This window comes from Equus quagga, chromosome 12, assembly GCF_021613505.1.
Source record: "Equus quagga isolate Etosha38 chromosome 12, UCLA_HA_Equagga_1.0, whole genome shotgun sequence".
Taxonomy (NCBI): domain Eukaryota; kingdom Metazoa; phylum Chordata; class Mammalia; order Perissodactyla; family Equidae; genus Equus; species Equus quagga.
This window is the reverse complement of record NC_060278.1, coordinates 91125091-91151537: the sequence shown is the minus strand read 5'-3', so window position 1 is coordinate 91151537 and position 26447 is coordinate 91125091. Positions and strand designations below refer to the sequence as shown.

The following is a 26447-nucleotide window of genomic DNA, read 5'->3' as shown; positions in this document are numbered from 1 at the left end:
CTGTTTTTTTGGTTTTTTTTAGGAAGATTAGCCCTGAGCTAACATCTGCTACCCATCCTCCTCTTTTTGCTGACGAAGACTGGCCCGGAACTAACATCCGTGTCCATCTTCCTCTACTTTATATGTGGGACGCCTGCCACAGCATGGCTTGCCAAGTGGTACCACGTCTACACCCGGGAACTGAACCGGCGAACCCCGGGCCACCGAAGCAGAACGTGCGAACTTAACCGCTGTGCCACTGGGCCAGCCCCTTGAATTGGTTTTTAATTGGGAGACTGATGTAAGATTATTGGTATTTTATTTTTCTGAGGAAAACTGTAAAAACTACCATCTAATATCACTACCGCTTTCTAAAAGAAAGAATATTTTAGTACCAAAAAGAGACTAAAGGTCTTTTATAGAGAATGACTTTAGACTGTACGAAATGCTCATAGTTACATGTTTCTTTTTTGGGGAGGGCAGTCAGGAGAACCGTGGGCCAATGACATTGGTGCCCACTGCTGGGACCCGCCTGGAGTCGACCCAACCCCCGGATCATAGTGCCGGAGGGAAACAGGCGAGTGGGCTCAGGTGGGGCGGTGGGGAGTTGGATCTAGGCATGTGTTAGAGTACGACCTGTGCAAAAACAAATTTATCAACTGTCACTCAAATCTGATGCTCCTCCTGACCCCCCAGCTGGTGGCTCACCTCCCTCCCTGATCTTGATGACCTCACATCTTCAGGTTCTGTCTCCTTTATCAGTGGTTCCCAAGCTACCACATCATCAGAATCATCTGGGAGCTTTCCAAACTGCAGACTCCCAGGTTGTACCGACAAGATCTGGTCCAGCAGTTCCAGGATGGAAACTCATGGTCATCTGGATTTTCAGGCGCCTCAGCCTTGTGCCTCCCACCACTCGACCCTATGAAATGACTGACCAGAAGCCGTCAGCCCTGGAGCCTGCAAAGTGGAGCTGAGAACAAGGACAGAATGCCAGAGGAACCAGACTGAATGGAAGCACCTAGGCCACCAAGTGAAAGCAGCGCTGGTCACAGGCTGTGCTGACGCCAGGACAACAGTAGATAGGAGCATGGAACTGGGGGACAAGCCTCTCTCCAAGTTCACAGCCAAAGTGAACCACTTAGCTGGGAGGGGACAGCCAGGGCCGCAGCACGCAAGCACGAGCTGCACCTTCACGGGGAAAGGCTCCTGTTGGGGGAGCCTCTTTGGATGCCACCCTGGCCTCTCGCCACCACTGTGGCCTCTGCAATCTCTCTGTCGTTCTTGCCGCCCCACCTCCATGCTGGTCCACTCATCCAGTCACTGTCATCAAACCCCTCCACCTCCATCCCTATGCTGTGTACACAGCCCAGGGGCACAACCAGCACCTGCTGATGGAGTGAGTGACCACTAGGAGCACCAGCTGGACCAGGGGACTCCTTGTATGGTGGGTCCAACCCTCAGGGAGGGCAGCTGCGGGAAGGAACTGGCAGGTGTGCCTCCAGCACAAACTCCCCTCCACCCTCTCACCTGAGCACCCACTTCCAAAGGAAGACACTGCAACGTTGCGGAAACTGCACTGACAATATCTGAACACCCGCGTGCAGCCTGAGGGGACTAGCTCTGGTGGAACTACTTGGGACAAAGTCTTGTGAGTTGCGAGGCAATCAGGTCCTGCTGGCCGTGGTCTCATTTCTCTTGGCCAGGCCGGGACATCACTCTCTGACGAGGCTAAGTGGTTCTCCAGACGCATGCCAAGGGGCCAAGGCCACGATTTTGCAGTTGCAGGCTCTGAGAGTCAAGATCCTTCTCCACTACAATGGGCTGTGACCTAACACAGGGCCCAAAGCTCAGAGGCCCGCCTGGTGAGGCTGCCCTCTGAGAGGGGGAGTGTACGTACAGGGGGCAGACGTGCTCAGGACCAGGCACCCACAGGCGAAGTGGCCCCTGACGCCATGCCCCCCAAGTCTGCACCCCCCCAATTGTTTCTTTGATTTCCCATTTTGGATCTCCGGTCTCACCCCAGAGAACGCAGATCCTGTATCCTTTCCTCCTTCCACCCCAACTGAAGTTTATTAGGATCAACCCTGGTCCTAAATTCAGACTTTATAAAAATAAATATTTCTGATCTCTCTACAGAACGATGCCAACTGGAAACTGACAAGAATCAGCACCTCTTTGGGACTTCATTTAAAGAACATGCCATGGTTTGCTCTACTAAGGTCTTGAGGGCACTTGCTCACATGATCTCACCCCATGGGGCTTCCTGTGTCCACGTGACCCCAGAAGCTGCTGTGTGCAACAGCATCAGGTTTCTCGGCTAATGCCAGGCCTGCACTCAGAAGAATTAACAGGACCATCTTAAAATACAGACCACAAGAACCACAATGGGAGGGAATATATTTACTTTACGTATAAAGGTTTGCTATTATTAACAAGTTACCACTATTATTTACATGTTTATAAAATGGAAATAAAAATGACATACGTGTTTGGTGCCAAAAGCGGCACATCCAAACTAACATCAGTACAAAAATAAATTTTCAAGCTACGTGTTTTTAAAATAAATGTCATTGAAACAGTAAGGGGAAAAAAATCTCTATCAGTCATGTGTTGAAACGCAAACATCATCACAGCAAAGAAGCTCAGGGGCAACAACGAAACCAGTGCCTGCTGGCAGAGGTGCCCCCGGGTTCTCACAGGAACCCTAGCAAACAAATGAGAAACAGAGACGGAAGTTATGTTCCTGAGCTACAGAAGCGTAGAGCCTTCTCAGTGCTGTGAGCTCCGGCCACAGAGGATCCCCGACAGGTGTGCGCTGCGAACTCTCACTAGTGCTCAGCGAGTGGAGTGAGGACAGGGAATCAGAGACAGACAGCTAAGCCCCCTTGTGAGACAGAGAAATCCTATGCTGACAAAGAACAGCGTGCATGAGTCCTTTCTGTCTATCACCAATCCTTGCAGGTCACCTGGCCACAGATAAACAGGGACATGGGCAGAGGGAAAACAAGACATCTGGTTTGGGAGCCCCTGTGCCCACTAGACATGACTCTCAGTGATTTGGGCAGAAATCTGCAGTGTTTCCAGGGTCTCATCCCTTGGTAGATACACACGTGTTCACCCCTGGCAGCAGATCTCATTGGTCAACACAGCTGTGGCCCACCAGGGAAAGCAAAGCCAGCCTGGCAAACCCTCTGTCCACCGTACATGGTACTTCAGCCCACAGTGGCTAATGTTCCTCCTCATTCCCACAAAACTGGGCCAGGACTGTCTGCCTGCTAGAAGTGGCATGCTGGGTCAGGGAGGGAGCTGAGTGAGCAAGGAGCACGGCCCTGCCAACTCCAGCTCTGCCTGGGTGCAGTGCAGCGGGATGCCCACCCGTGCACAAACTCCTGCGGACCCCAGCAGGAAATGCAAACGCTGCAGGGAGCGGGGAGGAAGGGGCTGATGAACGGGCTGCAGCCCCCTTCAGAGCAGCAGAAGGTCCCACACAAGCTGATGCCGGCTCAGCCCCTGGGCACTGGCGGGCAGCAGTGTGGAGGTGAGGGCACCACGCAGTCCCCGCAGCTGCAGCCGTGCTCTGCTCACTGGTCCTGGACCTTGGCCCTTTTGGCTTTTAGGGACAGGTGCTACAAGAAAAGAGAAAACACCATAGTTGGGGTTGGTTAGGAAATGAAACCAGACTTCAACGTAATTCCTATCTAAATGACCAAATGGAAGCTTCCATCTGGTCCACACCTTCTCAGTAAATGCTGTGCTCTCAGACTACTCTGGAGGGAAAAAGCCCAAGTGACCATCAAAGGCCACGGGCCTTCAGGAAGCCACAGTAGCCCGAGGCCCAGCCCGCCACAGCTCAACCTGGTCACACAGGGCTCTGCGGGAAGCTGTCAGCGCAACACAGCTCTCCCTCTGCCCTAGGCCACAGGCCAGCACTGCAGCCAAACACCACTGCTCAGTGGACTGGGCTCGAGCTGGATATCACTTCAAGTTTCCACGAACTTCTTGAGAACGATCAAGGAAAGGCATCCTCCCCTTAGGAACAAGGAGACCCATCATTTTATCAAGAGTCCCTCACGAAATCCCTTGCACGTGCAGGCGCAGGGAAGACACAGGAAAAGGACGCCTCCTAGGGACACATTTTCCTCTCACAAGTGTCCACAATATAAATAACACAGGAAGCATAACATTTAATCATGGGCATCACATAATAGGATTGACGGATATAAACATTTTTTACATTCTAAGGTAAAGCCAAAAGTGCCAGAAATCCTACAATAAGCATTTAAGGCAGACTGTAAATATAAGCTTGTAATAAAAGACCTCTGTCCACCGACTGAGGTAGCCCTGATACCCACTTAATAATCACAAACAACCAACCATAAGGGATCCCTGACGCGTGCTGCCCTAACATGCAGCAGGATCTCCACACGAGGAAATGCCACCCTGACTGCCAGCAGAGCAGGCCTGCCCAGCCTACCACGTTCAGCACCCAAACCCACACAGCCTCGAGACAGCAGTCCCCACCAGCAGCAGAACTGTAGGCTCTAGAAGTATTCAGGGCACAAAAGAAGAGTGCCCCCCAAGCACAATGTAAGAGACGACTGAGTGAACAGGACACAGGTCTCAACAAGCTGTTGGAAGTCACTTTCTAACCACTTACACCTGGAAAAGGACCAGCATAGGTTCTTGCAAAGGCCCTGGCTCAGAGGGTTTTCCCCAGATTCCAAAGAATCGGGAAAAACAATTTAAGACTGGAAAGCAAACCTCTGAAGAGGCTACCCTGCTCCTCCCCTCTCCAGCTGTGGGTCTTGCTGAACTTCTGTAAATCCTCTCCCCCATGCACTTCACCCGACGTGACCCCTACGATTAATGTCAGACACCCACAGCCCCAGCTCGGGAATGGGAGATGATGTCATCATGCCTATGGGACCATTTTTGGTGCTCATTTCTGGGAAGAATGTTGAGTATAAACAAAGCCGACTCCAGACCATTTCAGGCCTCTGTACAGGGTGAGAGCAACACTCTGAAAACAGTGGTAATGGAAAGTCACCAAAGGTGCCAGGAACAGAGCCGGGGATGATGTCTGGGCTGTGGATGGTCATGAGGTGCTCCAGTGTCCAGCAAAGGAACATCTACCATAAATGGGCAGCCAAGGGAGATCTGTGCGGCTCCTGGAGAAATCAACTCATTTTGGACAAATTAACAGAAGTGTCTTTGGAATGGCCAAACTGGAGAAACTTGGAGGGGCCAAGTATCTGCAGGGGGTTCAGGGCCCCTGCCTGTATGACCAGGTTGTCGCACTGGGTGGTTTCTAAGGTTCCAGGTGCCATGAGTGGATGAACTCACAAACAGGCACTTGGAGAGAAGAGAAATGCAGAAATTTGGGATTGTCATTTTCTTCAAACTTCTGGAGCAATTTTCTCTCTAACTTTGTGGGTTTGACCTAAAGAAACTGTAATTTTGAGCTGAGAAGGGAAAATGACTCAGCTTCTAGGTTAATTCTGTTCTCTGAGAGTCTAAATGAATCCAGGACAACTTCAAGCTTCTCTTCCTCTCTCGAGCTGCCCTGCGTCTTACCACTTCAGCTAGAGCTCTCAACAGTGGCACCACTCTCCCGCTGTCTAGTTGACATCTCTAATCACTTCTCTTGGACATCTGAAGTCTGCTGCTTTCCAACTGAGAGGTTTTGAGGGAAAAGATTTTCTTTCACATCAGGTTTATTCTTATCAGCCCAATACAGTAAAGACAACACATTCTGCATTTTTTTCAGTCCCTGCAGTTGATCCGGTTTCTGGCTGAAATATCTGTATGAGGATGTGTGAAGAACTATATAGGTTTGAAATCTTTTTTGTTTGATGGGATAAGATTTAAATACTATAAGAAGATTTAAAAAGGGCAATTTCCTTTGACATTGCAGGAAGGGGAGGGATGAGAAGATCTTTCCACTTACAGGGTCACAACTCAAATGTTTCTCAGAGTCGAGCAAGGGAAACAAACAAGTGAAGCAGGACTGTGGCGCTTGGAGGGTGTCACTCACAGCAGGCAGCCACGCCTCCGCCCATCGACTGCTGCCAAGCAGTAACTCAGGCCCAGTGTCAGCAGAGTCAACGTTTCTTTCAAGAGAAAACTGAAGTCCATATTTAATGTGAAATCCTTCAATTTTTAAATGTACCAATCAATCCAAACTTTGGTTTGAAAACACTGCAGTCTGGTTTCAGTCCTGATGCAGTAACAGGTTTTGGACTTCCCTTTGTGTGGTAAGCAATGATAAAACTGCACAGAATATCTGAAGCAACGGTTTTCAGGCACTGGGCAACAGACAGCACAGGGCTGTAATTCTTGAGAAAAAGGAAACACTCCAGGTGAGCTCTGTATTTATCCTGGGTCTCTGCCTGGTCTCTAAACGTTAGCACAGGGAAGTCAACCCTAAATAGAAGACAACAGTGTTCCTTGTTTCTATTGTGTTTGTTTTCTATAGCATTGTTATACTAAGCTGCACATGTGCAGCCAACATTCGACAAGGCTAGCAAAGAACAGCTACAGGGGAGTTGTGTGCTGATGTGGAGGTTCTGGAGGTTTGTACAGTGGAGACACTGGAGTTCTGACCAGCCAGAAAGCAAAGACCTCACTGAACATCCTAGGCACTCACTTGGAACATCAAAAAGGCCATGTCTTAGGAGTAGGGCTACTCTAGATCTGCCCTAGTAAAAACGAAAATCAAGCTTTGGTGGAATTAAACTGATCTGCCAATGTTAACTGTCTACTAGAAAAACACTCAACATTCTTTAAAGAAAAGAACAAAATCCAGACTCTTCACAAGATGGCATCTATACTGTCCAGCATACAACAAACAATTACTAGACAAGAGTAGTAGAAAAATGTGACCAACAACGAGAAGGAAAATCAGTCTAAAGACAGACTAGACCAGTGACAAGAGAGACACTGAATCAGTAGACAAGCCCTTTAAAACAGCTCTTATAAACATGTTCAAAGAACTAAAGAAAAAGATGGACGTAAGGAGTGAATACATGGAGAATCTAAACAGAGAAATAAAAAATTAAAGAAGAACCAAATGAAAACGCTAGAATGGAAAATACAATATCTGAAATGAAATATTCTCTGCATGAGCTTAAAAGTAGATTGGACACTGCAGAAGAAGTGACCAGTGAACTTGAAGACAGGTCAACAGAAACTATCAAAACTGAAGTAAAGAAAAAAAAAAGACCAGAGCCTCAGTGACAAGTGAGACAATATTAATTGCTCTAACACATCTGTAATTGGAGTTCCAGGAGACAGAGAGACATTGGAGCAAAAAAAATATTTTAAGGCATTTCTATGCCAAATTTCCAAAATGTAATAAAATGAAACTTCAGCCCACAGATCCAATAAGCTCAATGAATCCCAAGCAGGAAAATCACAATGAAAAGCACATCATAGGTCAAAGTGTTGACAAACCAAAGACAAAGGAAAAAAAATCTTAAAAGCAGCCAGAGAAAAAACACACATTACATACAGAGGAACAACAACAAAAATGACTGCCGACTTCTCACAGAAACAACTCAAACCAGTGACATAAACTCTTTTTAAAGTGTTAAAAGGAAAACAAAAAACAAAAAAACTTTTTCAACCCAGAATTCTATATACAGAAAAAATATCTCAAAAATGAAGATAAAATAAAGACATTTTCAGATAAATGAATGCTGAGAGAATATTTCACCAGCAGACAAACACTAAAAGATATTGAAGGAAGTTCTTCAGGCTAAAGAGAAAAGAAACTTGGGATCTACCCAAAGGGATGAAGAATGACAGAAATGATAGATGTGTGGGTGACATAAAATACTTTTTTTTCTTGTTTCTTAATTTCTTTAAAAGACAATTATTTAAAACTAGAATAACAACAGTAATTGTGGAAATAAAATATATGTAGAAATAAAATAGAGAAATATGTAGAAACAAAATATATGACAACTTATGTAGGAATAAAATATGACAAAACATTACAAATAAAAGATCTAGAAATAAAATATGACGTCCAAATAAAATATATGACAATATGTAGAAATAACATTAACATATACATAATGTACACACAATAACATGTAGAAATAAAATAGATGACAACAACAGTACAAAGAATGGCATGAGGGAAATGAAATATACTGTTGTAAGTTTCTTATATTATAAACTAATATAAGTAGTGTAATACTAACTCAAGGTTAATGGTGATGAATTAAGAATATATATTATAATCCCTTAGAGCAATCACAAAAAATAAAACAAGAAGTAAAAAAAGCTGCTAGAAGAGAGAATGAGGAATACAAAAAATATTAATTCAAAAGTAGGCAATAAAAAAGGAACAAAAACTAAATCAGACTAATAGAAAACAAGTTAAGATGGCAGACTTAAATCTAACAATAATCACATTAAATGTGATCGCACTAAACATCCCAATTAAAAATACAATGAAGGGGCCGGCCCCGTGGCCAAGTGGTTAAGTTCATGCGCTCCACCTTGGCGGCCCAGGGTTTCACGTGGCACCGCTCATCAAGCCACGTTGAGGCGGCATCCCACATGCCACAACTAGAAGGACCCACAAGTAAAAATATACAACTATGCACCGGGGGGCTTTGGGGAGAAAAAATAAAAATAAAAATCTTAAAAAAAAAAAAATCTATAAAAACACAATGCAGACCAAATAGAGTAAGTCTATGGGCTGCATGTAGCCAGGAAGTTTGTGAGCTCTGATTCACTCATTTTCATGCCAGCCTTCCAAATATAACCACCACTCAATTAAAAATCTTGTTAAAAGAATGTACGGCCTTTTTTTTTTCTTTCCCAACAAATGGACCGTTTTTTGTAAAAGTGAAGAACACAAAACCATGACCCTGCTCTACCAGGCTCACCACCCTGCTCGTCCCGCACGTGGGCCAGCCATGGAAGAAAAGTGCAGTGTAGACACCATAATGCTGGCGCTCGGCATCACCCACCACTGTTTAAACTACCCTGGGTTTAAGCTTGCACACCTGTTTATGTCCTTTGTGAGGCAGTCCTCATCAGAGAATACCTGCGCCACTCCTTGTGAACATGGTCCAAAGCGTGATATAATTTCTTCTGAAATGGTTTAGAAGAGCAGAGGGAGAGAGGAAGAGCTGAAGATACATTCTCCTTTTTGTCTTACAAGTTGGAGGGATTTATTTTTAAAGGCACTTCACTGTGAGCAGATGGTAATGCCTTTATCCAGAATGGTGTGAAGACGTGGTAATGGCCTTCTCACCCTATGCACTACTGGGGGGACAAATTTAGGGCACTAAGTTGGAGAATAAATGCGTATTTAAAAATACGAAGAGGCAGGTAGCAGGTGGTTTTGGGGGACGGGCTCCATTCATTCCTACCGTTCCTTGTTGATAAAAGTGTGGAGCCAGCTCCAACAGCCAAGCGGATTCAACAGCAGTCACATCTCTCATATAATACTTGGAGGTTTGTATAACTTCATTGTAGATAACCCTAAAACAAGAAAGAAACATGAGCTAACTTCCTATATCTCATGATGAAAGTCAAAACCCACAACAATTAGAGATGGTGAGTTTTTTCCCTTTATCTTTAACAGGTTTCTATCCTGTCTACTGGGCATTAGACTAAACAAATGCCATTTCTGTTGCTCACTTAAGCCTCTTGACCTGAGTGGTGGGTAACAGTGTGTCCGATTTACAGGATTGCCAGAATATCTCAGTTATCCACACAGGACTTTCTGGATCCTTAGTCTGCATTTACAGAACTCTGAACAGAGCCTAATGATTGTACCAGAAAATGCAAAAATACAAGCAAAGGCTTGCCTTATTCTGAAAGGGGCTGGGAACTAATTGGAAAGAGACACAAGGGAACTTTCCAGAGCGATGAAAACATTCCGTATGTTATTGGGAGCGTGGGTTACATGGGTGTACACAGCTGTCAATACTCCTTCACTGTACATAAATTATACCTCTATTTAAGGAAAAAAAGGCTTGCCTGAGGCTGTTTAACAGATAGCAAAGAGCCCAGAAGACCATTTCAAATCCCCAGATTTTAGGAGTGCATATACCAGACACAGGCATTAGTTTCTGAGCTATCTGAGGTGCTGATTCGGAGCTTCCCTCATAACTGTAAACACACCAGCCACACTGCCGCTGTCCACCCACTGAAGCCAGTGAACGAGTCAGCCGATGAAGGTCAGACCCAGAGACAGGTCCCTCTGCAGAGAGACTGCAGGGGGAGGGACTGGCTTCACCACCTTAACGCTATGGATCTGCCTCAAGACTGGCTCTACTTCCACCATTCTTTCTTTGCCCTTCAAGGTCCCTTGGGAATGAAGCAGGAAAAAGAAAAGTCTTTTTCTTTTAAGCAACTCTCAAATTCAGTCATCCCAAAGTCAGCAAACCCTTGGAAAAGGATCCAGAACCAAGGTTTGGCTTCCCTCGTCAACTTACCCTGCACACTAAAGGCCATCGGGTAACGACTGTGAACCCAGAACTGAGGAAGTCTCTCTCCAGCTAAGAAGCTTCCAGATCTGTGCTGGTTACAGGATAAAGTCTAATTCCTTGGTCTAGGGAAATAGATCTCCAACTTCGACAACCATCCAAATCACCTGGAGGGCTTCTTAAAATAGACTTCTGGCCCACTCCCAATTTCTGATCCAGCAGGGCTGGGCCTGGCCCAAGGATGTACATTTCTAACAAGTTTCCAGGTGATGCTGATGCTGGCAGTCTGGGGAGCACACTTTCAAAACCACTGGGCTAGAGGACCAACTGTCTTCTGATGGACCTTTCTGCCCTCTGATTTTATCTACCATTATCTCCCCTGGCCCTCTCCACACATATTTTTTTTCCCGGGGCTTTTCCATCTATCTGTGGTAAAGAACCAGTCGTTGTTTTTAAAGTTTCCAATCCATTGTAGATCAATATTTTTGCAAAATACAATATAAAAGAATTACTAGAAAAATAAAATTTCAAAAAAAGACACACAAAATACAAAGCCAAATTTTTCATTGACAATTTGGACAGATATAAACTTATCAAAATTCTCTAAAAAGGTCTAAATGCCTATTCTCAGCTTCAGTACTTACCTCCTCCTTCTGGAGGAGTGTCACAGACTCACACCTTGTCATGGACGACCCTCTGGGCAGCCCTGGGCCAGCCACACCAACGACTCCCCCTTTCCCAAAGACGTGAGGTTCTTTTGCATTCCCCCGGCTTTGCCCCTGCTATTTCCTCAGTCTAGTTCCTTCGCATCCTTTTCTGCCTGAAAACTCCTATTCCCTGGTCCAGAGCGAAGGTCATCTATGTCATCTCCTCCATGAAGCCGGCCCTGCCTCTTCCTGGCACGTGAGGCGCCCACCTCAGCCCTTTATATGCCCCTCTACCAAAGCCCTTCTCCTAAGGTCCTGGAGTCTGTTTGTGTCTCTCTCTCCTTTAGGACTGTGAGCGGGGCCTGACTTTATCTCCGCATAGCTGGGTCCAATACAAGGTTTAACTTCTAGCCCGAGGGCAAAAAATGAATGCTTGCTGAGTAGCCGAGTGAGTAGAGGAGTATCACCATTCGCTTAAGGAGCTCTTTGATAGAGCAGAAATTCTAAAGACAACTGAGTATAACAAAGTCAACAAACGTGCACTGGGCACCTGTATTCCAGGCACTGTGCCGGGCACGGGGGCCCAGAGATGGACCAAGAGCTAGGCCTTGCCTTCAGTTCAGTCACAAGGCTAAGCAGCAGGAGAGTGGCTTACCAGCGAGGCGGCTTCTCGGCATAGAGGACTGACGCAGGGTGGATGTGTAGTTCATGATCGTCACGGATAGTCCTTATAAAACAGAATTTTGTCTGAAGTACATGTTAAATACTGACAGCAAGACTTTCCCACAGACCTGTTTAATGTTATCAAAAAATGCCTGCAGATCGTACTTTACACGAACAAAACTATTCTCTCCATCTTCTCTTGTGCCTTTATTGAGCTCTCTTCCACTGCCTCCCCAGAAGTCAAGAGTAAATCACGCAAAAAAAAGGAGGGAAGAAAAGCAACAAGTGGACCTTCAGAAAAGCAATTGAGAAATATATTGCTCTGCCAATGTTTAGGTTTATCTTCTGCAGGTTCTCTTTCAAAACAATTTCCTTAGGGACAGAAATAATATACATGATTACTTCTACACATTTTTCTATTAAACAAAGTTAAACACTAAAGACAAAGACTCTGGGGGAGACAATGATAGGGAAAAAGAAAATACTGGACTACCCATTTCTCTGACACAGTATTTCAAATTCCAACTCAGATTTGACTCAATTTAATTAAAAAAATATTTACTGAGGACACAACTGTTGGTAAGATCAGATCACAAGAGAACATTAATAGGTCAAGATGTCACTGCCCAAACCAGGGATGTGCGTGTCAGGACAGTGCTTCAAGCGCCACGACGAGCTCCCCCAACTCGGCAACAAAGCCAGCGCCCAGGGCCCCGGCTGTCCACCAGGTGGCCTGAGCTGACTGACAGTGAACTTGGTCTCAAAGGGACTGACTGGCTGTGAAGCCTGTTATGCAGCCTATATTTTTGTTGAGGACACTGCAAAAGAATTTTTACATGCTAGTAGAAATTTCTAATTAACACTCTTGAGAAGAGTGGGGCAGTCAAAATGACAACAAAATCACAGTACTCGCTGGAGAAGATTACAGGCCTCTCCAGAGCTGCCTCAAACATGCACAGCTCAGTGTTGGGAGGGAGAGCTCATGCGATGGGGAACAGAATCATGATACTGACAGGCTACAATATCTGGCCTGGAGTAAGAAAGAGAACATACCAGAGATAAAGATAAACTGCTATACCTAGGTTCCAACAGTCAGCTAGTAGGATACTAGACGGAGGAGACCTCGCTGCCAAAAAAACAAACAAAAAAGCTCAATGCCACCGTGAACTTGTTAACAAAACCCAGTGTCCGGGACAGGGCCATCACGCTTACCTCCAGGTAAGAGGACTAATATTTTCTGAGGGTAAAAAGCTAGTGACAGAACAATACACGGAGGAAATCCAAAGAAAAGCTGTGATAAACCTTTTGATTGTTCCCTTATTAAAGAGCAGTTATGGTCGCTGCACTTTACATAGGCTACCGAGAAGTTACAAGACTCGAGGGAGCTGAGAGACAGAAAAGAGAGACTAGAAGTAACAATTCAGAGACCTGGAAGGATTGAGTTTGGAGAAAAGAAGGCTAAGCTACGTATAGGCTTCTACTGTATCTGAATATACTAAAGGTTATCAGGAGGGCATCACTGATCAGGGATTTTCTATGCCTAGAAAATGGAACTGGAAGAAACAGGCTAGTCTGCAGCAGGAGGTACATCCAGCACATGAAGAAACACTTGCCAACATCCAAAGACACCAAATGTGGCCACAATGTATGAGGGTAAGTGGTGGCTTCAGTCCCACGGGTCTCTAAGAATATAATGAACTACCCCATGGCAAAAGCTGTCCTCCTCTAGGAAAGATCATCTTTAATGGTTCCTTCTGGGTCTTTTATTCTATTATTAGAACAGAAATATTACCAGCCTCCAGACTTGTAATTGTCATCCTTCTACAACATGTGGACAGGCTGAATATTTGAGAATCATTTCTACAAAGCTAAGATATTTTGCTGGGGCCGGCCCAGTGGCACAGCGGTTAACTTTGCATGTTCCACTTTGGTGGCCCAGGGTTCACCGGTTCGGAACCCGGGTGTGGATCGACGCACTGCTTGGCAAGCCATGCTGTGGCAGGCATCCCACATATAAAGTAGAAGGAGATGGGCATGGATGTTAGCTCAGGGCCAGTCTTCCTCAGCAAAAAGAGGATTGGCAGCAGATGTTAGCTCAGGGCTAATCTTCCTCAAAAAAAAAAGATATTTTGCTTAAAGCTGTATAGCTAACCTCAACTCACCTTTGGAAGGAGGCATCATACAAATAAAGAAAAATTATTTAATTTCATCTCTCTCCTTTCCCTGCACATCAGCCTTCTATGGGGTTTGGACCATTTTTAAGATTTCTCCTTCAACAAATGACTTCACAAGTATCATGTTACCTATAAGCTCCAGTAGAATGAAACCTCGCAGCATTTGCAAAGAATCCCGAAACAATGCACCTCAGAACCGGGTCTGGATCACCTACACAAGGGAGTAAACAGAGTGATGGGTGAGACCCTTGGCTGCCCCATGCTCTGCGTGCTCAGGCCCCACCGGAGCTCGTGCTGTGAGGCCCAGCCCCAGGCTGCCTCGAGCCACATCGAAACCGTTTCCTGAATCAGCACCAGTGCATCCCAGGGCTGGATGCCTGCCCTGGCACCATCTATGGAGGTCCCACCCTCCCACAATGGCTGCTGGAGGGAACATGCTGCATGTTCCTTTAACTTGGGACCCCCAAACCCCCTTGGGCCACAGATGACCAGGCCAAGGCTGGGAACCAGAAGCTAAGAGAGCATTCCATAGACTGGACAGTGACCCAGGAACTCCATTTTAGGAGAGCACCTTGTGGGAATGATGTTCTTTCCGTAAGACACAAACCGGACACTAATGCTGCAACATTATTTCTGTGGTAATAAGCTACAGTGTGTAATTCTTCAAAATTTTCAAATGTTCCATTTCAATTGGTCTATGTTGCTACAGTAAACATTTTCCAAGGATAAAGCCTTCCCATTTATTAGACGATTTCCATAGAATACATTCCAAATCACTGTGCAAAAGGATAATGTCATTTATATGGCTAAGGACATACCGCATTTCATCAATTCTAAGACTCATTCTTTTTTTACACTTTAACTCAATGAAATCAGGACAGCATTTTATAATTATAATTGGCAGCATTTTTTCTTTCTTAGCGGTACACAAAATAATGGAGTGTCTTACAAATGATGGCATCTTAGATCTAATGAAATATAGTATGTTGGCAAATAAGTTCCCAAAAGGTGGTATAATTTACAAAGTCATCAACAATGTATGAGAAAGTCAGTTTCGCTGCATTCTTACCAGCAATGCTTTGGCACAAAGGTGCCCCTTCTCTTATTGTACATTTATTTGATTACTATCTGTATTTCTCCTCTTGTGAATTTTCTGTTCCATTCCTTTGCCCATTTATGAACTTAGAAACTAGTGTTTTTCTTCATACATTAAATGAACTCATTCCATAGTAAAGTGCTAAATTTTCATCTCTTACGTCTGCTGAGAATATTTTTCACTATTTGCTTTTTTTCTTTAACATCTACAAGTTTTAAATTTGCATGTAATTTACTGTTTCTATGATTTTTTCTATTATTGCTAAGCACAAAGTTTTGCTACTTGCTAAGCACAAACCTCAAGTCTACACTTTTAACCAGGATCTGATTCAAGATTCAGTCCCTTTTCTCCAACTGTCCGAAAGAAATTTCCATGTAGAACATGCATTCTTACCAGGGTGACATCACTTCCAAAGTGGGGAGAATTTGCTCTTGGGGGCGGAATAGGGGCGAAATCTTAGATATTACAATGGCTGTGGCCCTCCAAAACTCAACCCTACCTTGTAAACTCTTATTCCTTAGTATTTCATTTCTCTCGTTAGGAAGAATTTAAATTTATGTAATTTTTCTCCTGGGAGAGAGGTTGCTAATGAAAAACAGGTTAAGAAACACAGATGCAGAAGCATGGCTGTCATCTATCTGCTGGGTGACAGGCACTCAATCAGCTTCTCCCTAATTAGCTGCCCTTGTAAGCTTCCTGTTCCTATCAATGGCACCAACTCTACCCAATCACCCAGTTTTTGACTCTTCCCTCTCTTGTGAGCTTATTCATTCATCAATATTCTCTGAGCATCTAATATGCTCCTCACTGCAAGCACTCGTCTCTAGGTCCCTGCTGCCTCGCATGCCCTCTGCCACTGTTTTCTAACGAGCCAGTCCTCCAATGTTTGCCTGGGTTTCTGCCACCACTCAAGGCCCGCCGTGAGACCTCCCAGGCCAGGACCACTGCATCCCTTCTTCCCTGCGTTCCTGCGACATCTGCCATTGCTGTCTGCCACAACTACACAAGTGTCTACTTGTTTAACTCCTAAGAGAACAGATAATCTTACATGTAGTAGTTTGTCTGTGTGAATCTCTGCCTTCACTCCACTGTTTCCTGGGAGTAAGAACCACATCTTCATCTTTTTGTAGTCACTTGCTCTTAGTATAATGGCAAAATAAGGCTCTGGAATAAAACTGCCTGAGTTCGAGTTCTGACTCCACCATACACTCACTGTGTGACCTTCAGCAAGGTACTCTTTGCCTCAGACCATTTCCCTCATCTATAAAATGGAGATAACAGCAGCATGTATTTCACTGGATTGTTGGAGCATTAAATGAATTATCATATGAAAACACTCGGAACACTGCCTGGCCTGTGATGGGCACTTAAGAAATGTTAGCAAGTACTAGCGGTGCTGAGTGTGGCAGACTGCCTGGCACATAGTAGGTATTCAAAACACAACTGCCGAATGCATGAGCAGATGGTCACTTCCTCCAAAGTGTGGATGCTAAGTCACACAGATCTGGCTCTGCTGAACACCAGCCATGCCGTCCTGACCCAAATTTGACTTCTCCCCAGGACTTTTGATTCATCCGTGAAATAAAGATAACATCACTGACACCTCGCAGAGTGGGAGATGGAGAAAATATTTGTAGAACCCCTGCCACGGTGCACCTAGTGTGTCTGCAACTAATGGTAGGCACCGTCACTGCTGGAGGCGAGAGACTCAGTCTTCCACAGCACTGTCTACTCCAGCGACTGCCTAGGCTCAACACACAGACTATATCTGAAACTACCATGTAATTTATACGTGATAGCCATAAGTATTGTCCACATCAAAGTAATTTTTCCTGCAAAGCCTACATGGGAAAATTAACTACATAAGGTGCAATGATGTGAACGTTAACGATTCTTAGATGTTATCAGGGCTTATCAAACTTTTTTAGTAAGAATAGCCCTCAGAAATGAAAATGGAGGGGCCAGCCCCATGGCTGAGTGTTAAGTTCGCGTGCTCCACTTCGGCGATCCAGGGTTTCTCCGGTTCAGATCCTGAGTGTGGACATGGCACCGCTCATCAAGCCATGCTGAGGCGGCGTCCCACATGCCACAACTAGAGGGACCCACAACTAAAAATGCACAACTATGTACCAGGGGGGTTTGGGGAGAAAAAAGAAAAATAAAATCTTTTAAAAAAAAAGAAAAGAAAGAAAAATGGACCTCTTTGGGAAAATATGCTACTTTTACATGCAGCTTTTCATTGACACAGGCAACTCAAAACGTGAGCCCAGAGTAGGCAGAGTCCACTGTGCTGCCTCGTGCCGGCCCCACATGAGAACTTTCAAGAATGCAATGAAACAGAGAAAAGAAAGGGATGCCACCCGACGTGGCAGTTTACTCTCACCTTCACTAGATGTCTTGGGCACTTGGAACTTGACAAGAAGCTTTTTCAGTTGTTCTCTCACTGTCGCAGCTCTGACAAGACCCTTGTAATTCAGGAAATGTTCCTGACACCACTGAGAATTCTTATTGTGCTGCAGAACAACCCAGAGAGGGAGAGTGAGACAAACACAGCAATGTTCTCGACTAAGGCTGTCTTGTGAAGATCATTATTTTCTCTTCCACCATTTGCTTAGTCAACGGGACAAGATCTTCAGATGGTAACTGGCCCTTTTTTGCCCCATCTCTCTGAACAGATGTGACAACCATGCTCACTATCTGACCGCTCTTTGGTCTCACTCTCTGCTCTAAAAGGCAAATGAGAACTTAATGACAAGCAGAGTTGATTTCACTGTTAACTATCTGCAAGCAGCAAACTGTCAGAAAGAACCATTCCCTGCCATTCTTTGTAAATCGACTTTCTTTCATCAGTGGCCTTGAGTTTATCACTTTATTAGACTACAGGCAAGGAATACGACACTTGCCAATTTAGAAATAATTTGCAAATTACTATTATTTATTCCCAAAGTACGATTTTTCTATCAACAGTGTTTAATTTTGTTCTATATTCTTAAGTATGACCATTATGTCTTAGACTAAATTATTGCTGCGGGAATGTACCTCTGAAATCATGTTCCAAGCCAGGGAGGAAAGTGTTTTAAATAAGAAAGTGTCGGTCACAGAGGGTTTTCCAAGAAGGCAAGTACAGACTAACACAGCGTACACCTGGACCCGCGTTCTAGGAGCAGAGGAAGCCGCAGACGGGAGATGGGGCACTGTGCTTCTACAAAGGAACCTGAACCGATTTAAACCCTAATTAATAATCTCAAGAAGAGATCAGGTTTTACTGAAAACTGTTCATCAACTGAATAATCTCCTGCACATCTCCAGCAAAGCAAAAGTTTAGGATTTCTCCTCTTCTAAGAAAGAATTTAAGAAATGAATACAAGACACTGAACCCTGAAACGTCTCATCTCCCCCTCACACCATCTCCTCTCTGTGAGAAGTTTCTCCTTTCACGGTTTTCATCATCTTTAGATCTCTCTTTTTAGCAGTTTTTAGTGAGAACTTTAAGCTGTATTATTTGCTTAGTTTTACAGAATACTAAGAACAACAAAAATTGCGCCAGCCTAGTGGTCAAAGTTCAGCATGCTCTGCTTTGGCAGCCCGGGTTCAGTTCTCAGGCGCAGAACCATACCACTCGTCTGTCAGTGGCCATGCTGTAGTGGTGGCTCATATTAAAATAAAAAGAGGAATGTTGGCTCAGGGCAAATCTTCCTCAGGAAAAAAAAAAAATTTAACGTTACCTATGGCTAAATATGGGTAGGGTATGTGAACATATATGGATCCTCGCTAAGCGTCTTCTCATGGCTTGTCTGGCAGCTGGAGGAGCAGTGGCTATGTGCAGCCTCCAACTCATATTAACAGCTTTGAAGATTCACCTCAAGACTACGAGTTACTCTCAGCCTTGTTTACTCACAGAAAATATAACAGAACTTCCTATTCAAATGCTGGACAGTGTTGTCCAGCAACACTGGGTTGGCGCGAGACAGAGCGAGGAGACCAACCACTGGCCTGCTGCTGGTGGGCCGCATCTCTAGGCAGGGAGAACCAAGAAACGACTCCTGTGTCCTTCCAGGCGAAAGTGCACCACAAACTCAGGCAGGGGGCCCAACCCACGGATTAGAAATACTGGCAATAAGTCCAATAGGAAATAAAGAGGCCTCTTGGCCATTCCTTCATAAACTGCACTTTCACGTCGAGAGTGCGGGTGTGTGCAGGGGCCTTTGCAGTGGGTGCTGTCTTACTTTGATAAATGCTTCATACACGTTGAGCATAGTGAGATGATCACCCTCCTCCACAGCAAATTTTCGGTGCACTCGAATCTGTAAAGAACAAAGAGACGTTTAGAAGCTGAAGCCTGTGAGCCTCTTGCACACGATGAATAGCTCATGGCCTGTAGAGTCAGAAAGACGTGGTTTGCACCATTCTAGCTCTGCCATTACCTGAAAGACCTCAGATTGGTTACTGAACCTTTCTTGGCCTCAGTTTCCTTATCTGTAAAATCAAGATACTAAACCTATCAAGATGGCCGTGGGATGAAGATACTTCACTGTAAAGTACCTGGCACAGGTATTAGATAAAGGCTGGTGTTCTTACCTCTCTCCTCCTCTAGGCAGTCAATATCATCCCTTTCAGAAGAACTCCTCCCAGCCCCCAAGAGAATGTCAGCTCCAGGAGGACTGGCGGCCAGCTGCCTGGCGCATGGCAGACACTCCGTATTCCTAGGCTACAATTCTTGCAGACCCATGCCTGAATGTTTCTTCCCGTAAGATCCTGGGCAGCGCCGTCTGCTCCCATGGGTTAAAGGAGCAGCATACAGAGTATACGCACAAGCACACAAATATACTTACTAACTTCAGAATTTTTTCCTTGCATCAAATACCACATAATTAATCTTCCTTCCTTCCTCCCATTCATTCAATAACAGACACTGAGCATCCACGATAGGTTGGCACTGTTCAATACATGTGGGATAGAACAGTGAATAAATCAGTGGTGGGAGAAACAACAAACAAGATAAAGAAATAAAATATATACCATATCAGGTGGGAAGAAGTGCTGGAGGAGAAAAACGAAGCAGGGATGGGGATGGAAGGAGAAGAGATATGCTGCAATTTTAGACAGAGCGGTCAGAACTTCAGTTTCTGCATCTTGAAAATGAGCTTGCCCGTCCTGAGGGAGGATTGTTAAAAAGGCTAATGGAAAAGTAAACAGAGGCCGGCCTGGTGGCATAGTGACTGAGTTTGCACACTCCGCTTCAGCGGCTTGGGGTTTACAAGCTCAGATCCTGGGCGCAGACCTGCATACCACTCCTCAAGCCACGCTGTGGCAGGATCCCACATACAAAACAGAGGAAAGCTGGCACACATGTTAGCTCAGGGACAATCTTCCTCAAGCAAAAAGAGGAAGACTGGCAACAGATGTTAGCTCAGGGCCAATCTTTCTCATCAAAAAAAGAAAAAAGAAAAGCAAGCAAACAAACAAAAATGGAGAAAATGGACATAACCACCCAGGCACAGAGGCAGGAAAACTATGTGACCTATAATTATACAATTGTCAAGGAAGACAACAATCCATAAGAAAGTTTCTCTTCCCCCTGCCACACATGCAGATCCAGCCCCTCAGTGCGCGAGGCTGCTGCTTCTCTGACCCTCTGACAGGAAACGGCTGAGGACTCATCCCCGACCTGCCTCTCTCACTGAGCCTCATCTCCATGTGCTTGTCAACAGCCTAACTTCCTTCACGGTCTTCCCAGCATTCACTCTTTCAATCATCACTGATACCTGGACCTTAGGCAGGGCCTTGTCATCAATTTGGAGAGCCCGGCCCGGTGGTTTAGTGGTTGGGTTCACACACTCCACTTTGGTGGCCCAGGGTTAGCAGGTTTGGATCCCAGGCACAGACCTACATACTGTTCGTCGAACCATGCTGTGGCAGCGTCCCACATGCAAAGTGGAGGAACAGTGGCATTGATGTTTAGCTCAGGGCCAATCTTCCTCACAGAAAAAAAAAATTGGCTTGGAAATTTCCCCTCCAACACCACCACCAGCAGCCCTGCTGTGTGTGCTTGGGCATCGCACAAGCACTAGTCGTGCTTACACCACTACTGTGCTCACCCAGGTTGCTCCCAGGGTGGCCTGAAGGACAATCCCCCCCACGGGAAAGTCAGTAGGGCAATGGTTAAGATTTAGGGCTCTGGACTGTGAAAGCCAACTCCACTATGGCTGTGCAACCACGAATGAGTTAACTAACCTCTCTGTGCCTCCATCTCTAAAAATAATAGTATGTATCTTCCAGGTTTATGGTGAAGATAAAATGAAATGCTGCACATAAAATATATGGCAGGACGTCAGGCTCACGGCACACACTCGAAATGTAAGCTGATACGATCTGCACGGCTCTGTTGTCAGCAGTCCCTGTGCAGTTTGAAGAAGGAAAGCCCAAAGTGAGAGAGACTTGTATGACAGCTTGGGGAGAAAGCTGGACTTACTGCCTGAGACTTCTGGTTTGAGGGGACCACAAAGATATTCTGGATCTGCATCATGGCTGCGATGCTTAGAATTTCCTGAGAACAGCCAAAATTTCCTACAAAACAAAAAGCATGTTCGATTTCAAACACAACATGTCAATGAGAAGTGACAGACACCTTCGACATTCTCCTTGTACCATAAACTACTGTAAACTAAGACCGTATACTTACTTTAGTTTGATGTGTAAAGGCTGTAACATATAACACTTGCCCCTGGCAAATGGAAAGTCCCATCCACGGTGCAGATGCATGGAGGCCCGGCAGGACCCCTAGAAAGGAGCTGCTATTCCCCTTGCAGCTGCAGCAACCGAGGAATCTGGCTGTGTGCCAGTCTGGCCCCGCCACTAAGGGCAGGTCAGCTCCACACTGGCTCCCTCCTCTCATGCGGACACTCAGAGTCCTGGTGGAAAGCCCGGGAAGGTAAGCGGGCAGGGAACTCGTGGTTGTGTCCCTTCTGCTGTTTCTCTGCTCCTGGACCCTTGTAAGGTAGCCTCCCTCTCAACAGGGTTCATCTCAACGGGCGAGCCCGAGGCATAACTAGAACAAGAAAGAACTCTGCGGGCTGCTGCGGACGCACCTGGGAACAGCGTCTGCAGCCATCAGCGCTCGGGGCACGACACAGGCAGGGCGGACGCACTGCCCGTCCTACCTCGCCCCAGCTCCCTGCCTCAGGAACGATGGACTCCCCCAGTCCCAAACTTAGAGGCCTGTTGCTCAGTGTAAGCCTAGGGCCATTTGGTTGTTCCAAAACACAATTATAGCTAACTTGCGCCGGTTTAGTCTGAAATACAGCTTTGTAAATTGCCAGTGAATGGAAAAGTTAGACAAAAGGAAAAACATTAGTATTTCCTTTCCTGGGTGGAGGGACACAAACTATACTCTCTGGATGATTTTGACGTCAAAGTATGAAAAGATCTCCATGTTATACACTTTTATCCCTTAATTCATATGCTCACAAAAATCTGAAGGTGCCAGAGAAGTTGGGACCTTGTGCACTGGTGGTGGGAACACAAAATGGTGTAGCCACTGTAGAAAATGGTATGGTGAGTTCTCAAAAAACTAAACATAGAATTATCAGATGATCCAGCCATTGGACTCTAAGTAAACACCCAAAAGAAGTGAAAACAGTGATTTGAACAACATTTGTGCACCCACATTCACAGCAGCATTATTCATATAGCCAAAGGGTAGAAACTCCCTAAGTATCCATCAACAGATAAACAATGGATAAACAAAACGTGGTCTCTACATACAACAGAGTATTATTCAGGCTCAAAAGGAAGGAAATTCTTTTTTTTTTATTGAGTTAATGATAGGTTACAATCTTGTGAAATTTCAGTTGTACATTAATGTTTGTCATTCGTGTTGTAGGTGCACCACTTCACCCTTTGTGCCCACCCCCCACCCCACCTTTCCCCTGGTATCCACTAAACTGTTCTTAGTCCATAATTTTAAATTCCTCACATGAGTGGAGTCATACACAGATTATCCTTCTCTAGCTGGCTTATTTCACTTAACATAATTCCCTCAAGGTCCATAAAAGGAAGGAAATTCTGACACACGCTACAACGGGGATGAATCTGGAAGACATTATAGCAAGTGAAACAAGTCAGTCACAAAAGGACAAATACTGTATGATTCTACTTATACGGGTTCCTAGAGTCATCAAATTCATAGGCAGACAGTGGAATGGTGGCTGCAGGGGCTGGGGGAGGAGAGAATGGAGACTCAGTGGTTAATGGGCACCATTTCATTTTGGAAAGATGAAAAAGTTCTGGAGACGGACGGTGGTGATGGTTGAACAACAATGTGAATGTACTTAATGCCACAGAACCGAAGACTTAAAAATAGTTTAAAATGGTAAATGTTATGTATTTTTTTACCACAATAAAAAAAAAGCTTCTGCTTTTAAATCTATGTATATATATATATATCTCAGTACTAGGCCCAGAGGAAACAAACAAAAGTGTTTACTGAATTAATGATGACTGACATTGAATCACAAGTTAGCACCATGCTCCAAACCAGACAGCTTTAGGTGAAAGCTCCTTCACCACTCTAAATATATTGTTTCCTCTTCCCCAGGGTGCACAGAATTTAGAGAAATAACTTCTGTGACACAAGAAAATCAATGAGCGCTCTCGGTCTCTACCCACCTGATTCAAGCAGCATTTTTGCAAACATGGGATTCAAAGGAAACTCTGCTATTCTCATGCCAAGAGGTTCGGTTAGGCGACAGTCTTTGTCCAGACCTGCCAAACAACAACAACAACAATCAGAAGGCGTGTACCACTGTGTTGGAAGATGCACCGTTGTTGAGAGAATAAAAGATGACGTATGCTAAAAAAAGGCATCCAAAAGATGAATCATGCACTACCAAACTCAATCTGACACCACAGTGCTGTTACATTAAAGGAAGAAAAGACCTCCTCTGAGCTCAGTTTTTAAAAACTGATACTTCTAATGGCTCCTATTCGAGGACTTAATTATAAGGAATGGCCCTGCCGCCTTCTCGAGCTCCCACACCCTCCTCACCCACTGCAGCCTCACTCCTGGTCCTACTACTCCCCAGAGACTGCTCTTTCCAAAGGCCCGACAACTAGATGGTGCCAAATACAAAGGGCACTTTCCTAGGCTCTCCAGCAGCTCTGACTCTGCAGACCACAGCTCCTGGGAAACATTCTTCCCCAGCTTCCATGACCCCCATTCTCCTGCTTCTCCCCCCCCTCTCCTGCTGCTGTTAGTCACCTCTGGATCTTCTGCCAGGTCCAGTCTCTTACAGGCCACAGATGTCCCAGGACGGCATCCCAGGCCCTCTGTTCTTCTCATACTATGTGAGCAATTACAATGACTACGAATCTAAATACTTGCCCAGATCTCTTTGGTGCGAACACCAGAGCTGTTTATCCAGCTGCCTCCTGGGCAGTTTACTGAACTCCTTCAATTCCCCCATCCCTTCTCGTCTCTTCACCACTGGCCAACATCCAGGGATTGGATGCCCAAAATGAAGGCCACTGTTTTACTGTTGTCCAGACTATTCCCATGATGTCGCAGTAAAATAAATGCTGCAGAGCTCAGAGTGAGCGAGAAAAGGTCCTTTCTCTTCTGTTCCCATATAACCTCTTCAAAGGTGATAACTCAGCTTGAAACTAAATTGAGTATTTCCCTCTGCCTTTTCCAGCTAATTTAGAGCAGTGAAGAAATAGAAAATGTTTTAAGTTTCATTCTGTTTGATTGGAAGAAAATCAGTCCAAATAAAAAACTTCTATGTAGTCAATATTCTCTCATCCTTCCTTATAACAGATTATCCAAGGAAACCTTGATTCCAGGTTCCTATTACACGCTTGAGACCAGGGGGTGAAAACCTATTCCAGCATGTACACACTCTGATGCAGACCCACCTAAAGGCCTTCTAAATCACTTAAGATCTTCTGAATCAGTAAGTGGCTACTCCTTCACAGGAAGTAGCATAAATATAATGAATGAAGATGGACCCCCACCTCATCCCACACAAAAAAATTAACTCAGAATGGATCACAGACCTACTAAATGTTAAGAGCTAAAACTATAAAAACTCTGCAAGGAAAACATAGGAGAGATCTTCATGCCCATGGGTTAGGCAATCGTTTCTCAGAAAAGACACCAAAAGCACAAGCAACATGAGGAAAAATGCATAAATTGAACTGTGTAAAAACTTAAAACTTCTGTACTACAAACAATACCATCAAGCCAAACCACAGAAAGGGAGAAATATTTACAAATCACAGATCTGATAAGAAACTTGTACCCAGAATACATAAAGAACTCCTCCAACTCAGTAACAAAAAGACAATATCCCACGTAAAAATGGGCAAAGGATTTGAATAGACATTTCTCCAAAGATGATATACAAATGGCCACTAAGCATGTGAAACGGTGCTCAACATTACTGGTCATTAGGGAACTACAAATCAAAACCACAAGATGTCACTTCATATCCACTAGAACGGCTATAATACAAAAGACAGATGATAACAAGCGTTGGCAACTTGCTATTACGTGGAAGAACTGAAACCCTCATACACTGCTGGTGGGAATGTCCACCAAAAACTTGTACGTGAAGGTTTATAGCAGCATTATTTATAATGGCCAAAAAGGGGAAACAATCCACATGTCCATCAACTGATAAATGGATAAGAATATGTGATATAGCCATATACAATGGAGTATTATTTAGCAATAAAAAAATAATGTATCAATATGTGCTACAACATAGATGAATCTTGAAAACATCATGCTGAATGAAAGAAGCCCCTCACAGATGACCACACGTTATTATGATTCCATTTGTACACAATGTTCAGAATAGGCCCATCTGTAGGGATGTGCAGTAGATTAGCAGTTGCCTAGGGCTGGGAGAAGGAGGGGAGAAGAAATGACAAGTGAGTGCTAATGAGTATGGGGTTTCTTTTTTGGTCGATGAAAATGTTCTGAATGTTCTAAACTTATGGTGATGGCTGCACAACTCTGTGAATATACTAAAAACCATTGAATTGACATTTTAAACAGGTAAATTATATGGTATATGAATTATACCTCAATAAAGATAGTAAAAAAAAAAAAGGAATCTCAAAGGACAAAACTTCACTAAAATTTAATACCAAACTGGATATTATATTCTCTTCAGGCAACATTCACAGAAAAGACCAGTACTTCCTGAAGAGGTGAATTCAGGCTACGATATTCTGTATCTTAAGGTAAATACCACATTTTCAAACAAGAGAATAGAGGTTCCTCCATAACATAGTGTTTCCTTGCCCAAACAACACCACAGGCTGGTAATCTACTCACTCTGCACAGGGAAGTCCAGGAACGGAACGGAGGGGAGTGAGGTGGAGAACACTGAGCCACAGATTTCAGGATGGGGTGGAGGGAGGGAGAAAA

General features: G+C 44.7%; 1 protein-coding gene across 4 annotated transcripts in view; it reads right to left on the bottom strand.

Moving 5' to 3' along the window:
* Positions 1-2309: 2309 nt before the first annotated feature.
* Positions 2310-26447, bottom strand: part of DHX35 (DEAH-box helicase 35) — a 67552-nt gene continuing 43414 nt past the window's right edge. Inside the window, exons 13-21 of one of the 4 annotated variants that reach the window (XM_046679789.1) lie at positions 23681-23776; positions 21486-21580; positions 19240-19317; positions 17397-17526; positions 14047-14128; positions 11736-11807; positions 9372-9483; positions 9003-9090; positions 2310-3608 (exon numbers count right to left, since the gene is read on the bottom strand). In XM_046679789.1, the coding sequence (XP_046535745.1) occupies positions 9007-9090; positions 9372-9483; positions 11736-11807; positions 14047-14128; positions 17397-17526; positions 19240-19317; positions 21486-21580; positions 23681-23776 (749 nt within the window). In that variant the 3' untranslated portion in view covers positions 2310-3608; positions 9003-9006. Of the gene's footprint in view, positions 3609-9002; positions 9091-9371; positions 9484-11735; positions 11808-14046; positions 14129-17396; positions 17527-19239; positions 19318-19845; positions 19950-21485; positions 21581-23680; positions 23777-26447 lie in introns of those variants that run through there. The other 3 variants (XM_046679786.1, XM_046679787.1, XR_006891230.1) reach the window with 3 other exon arrangements.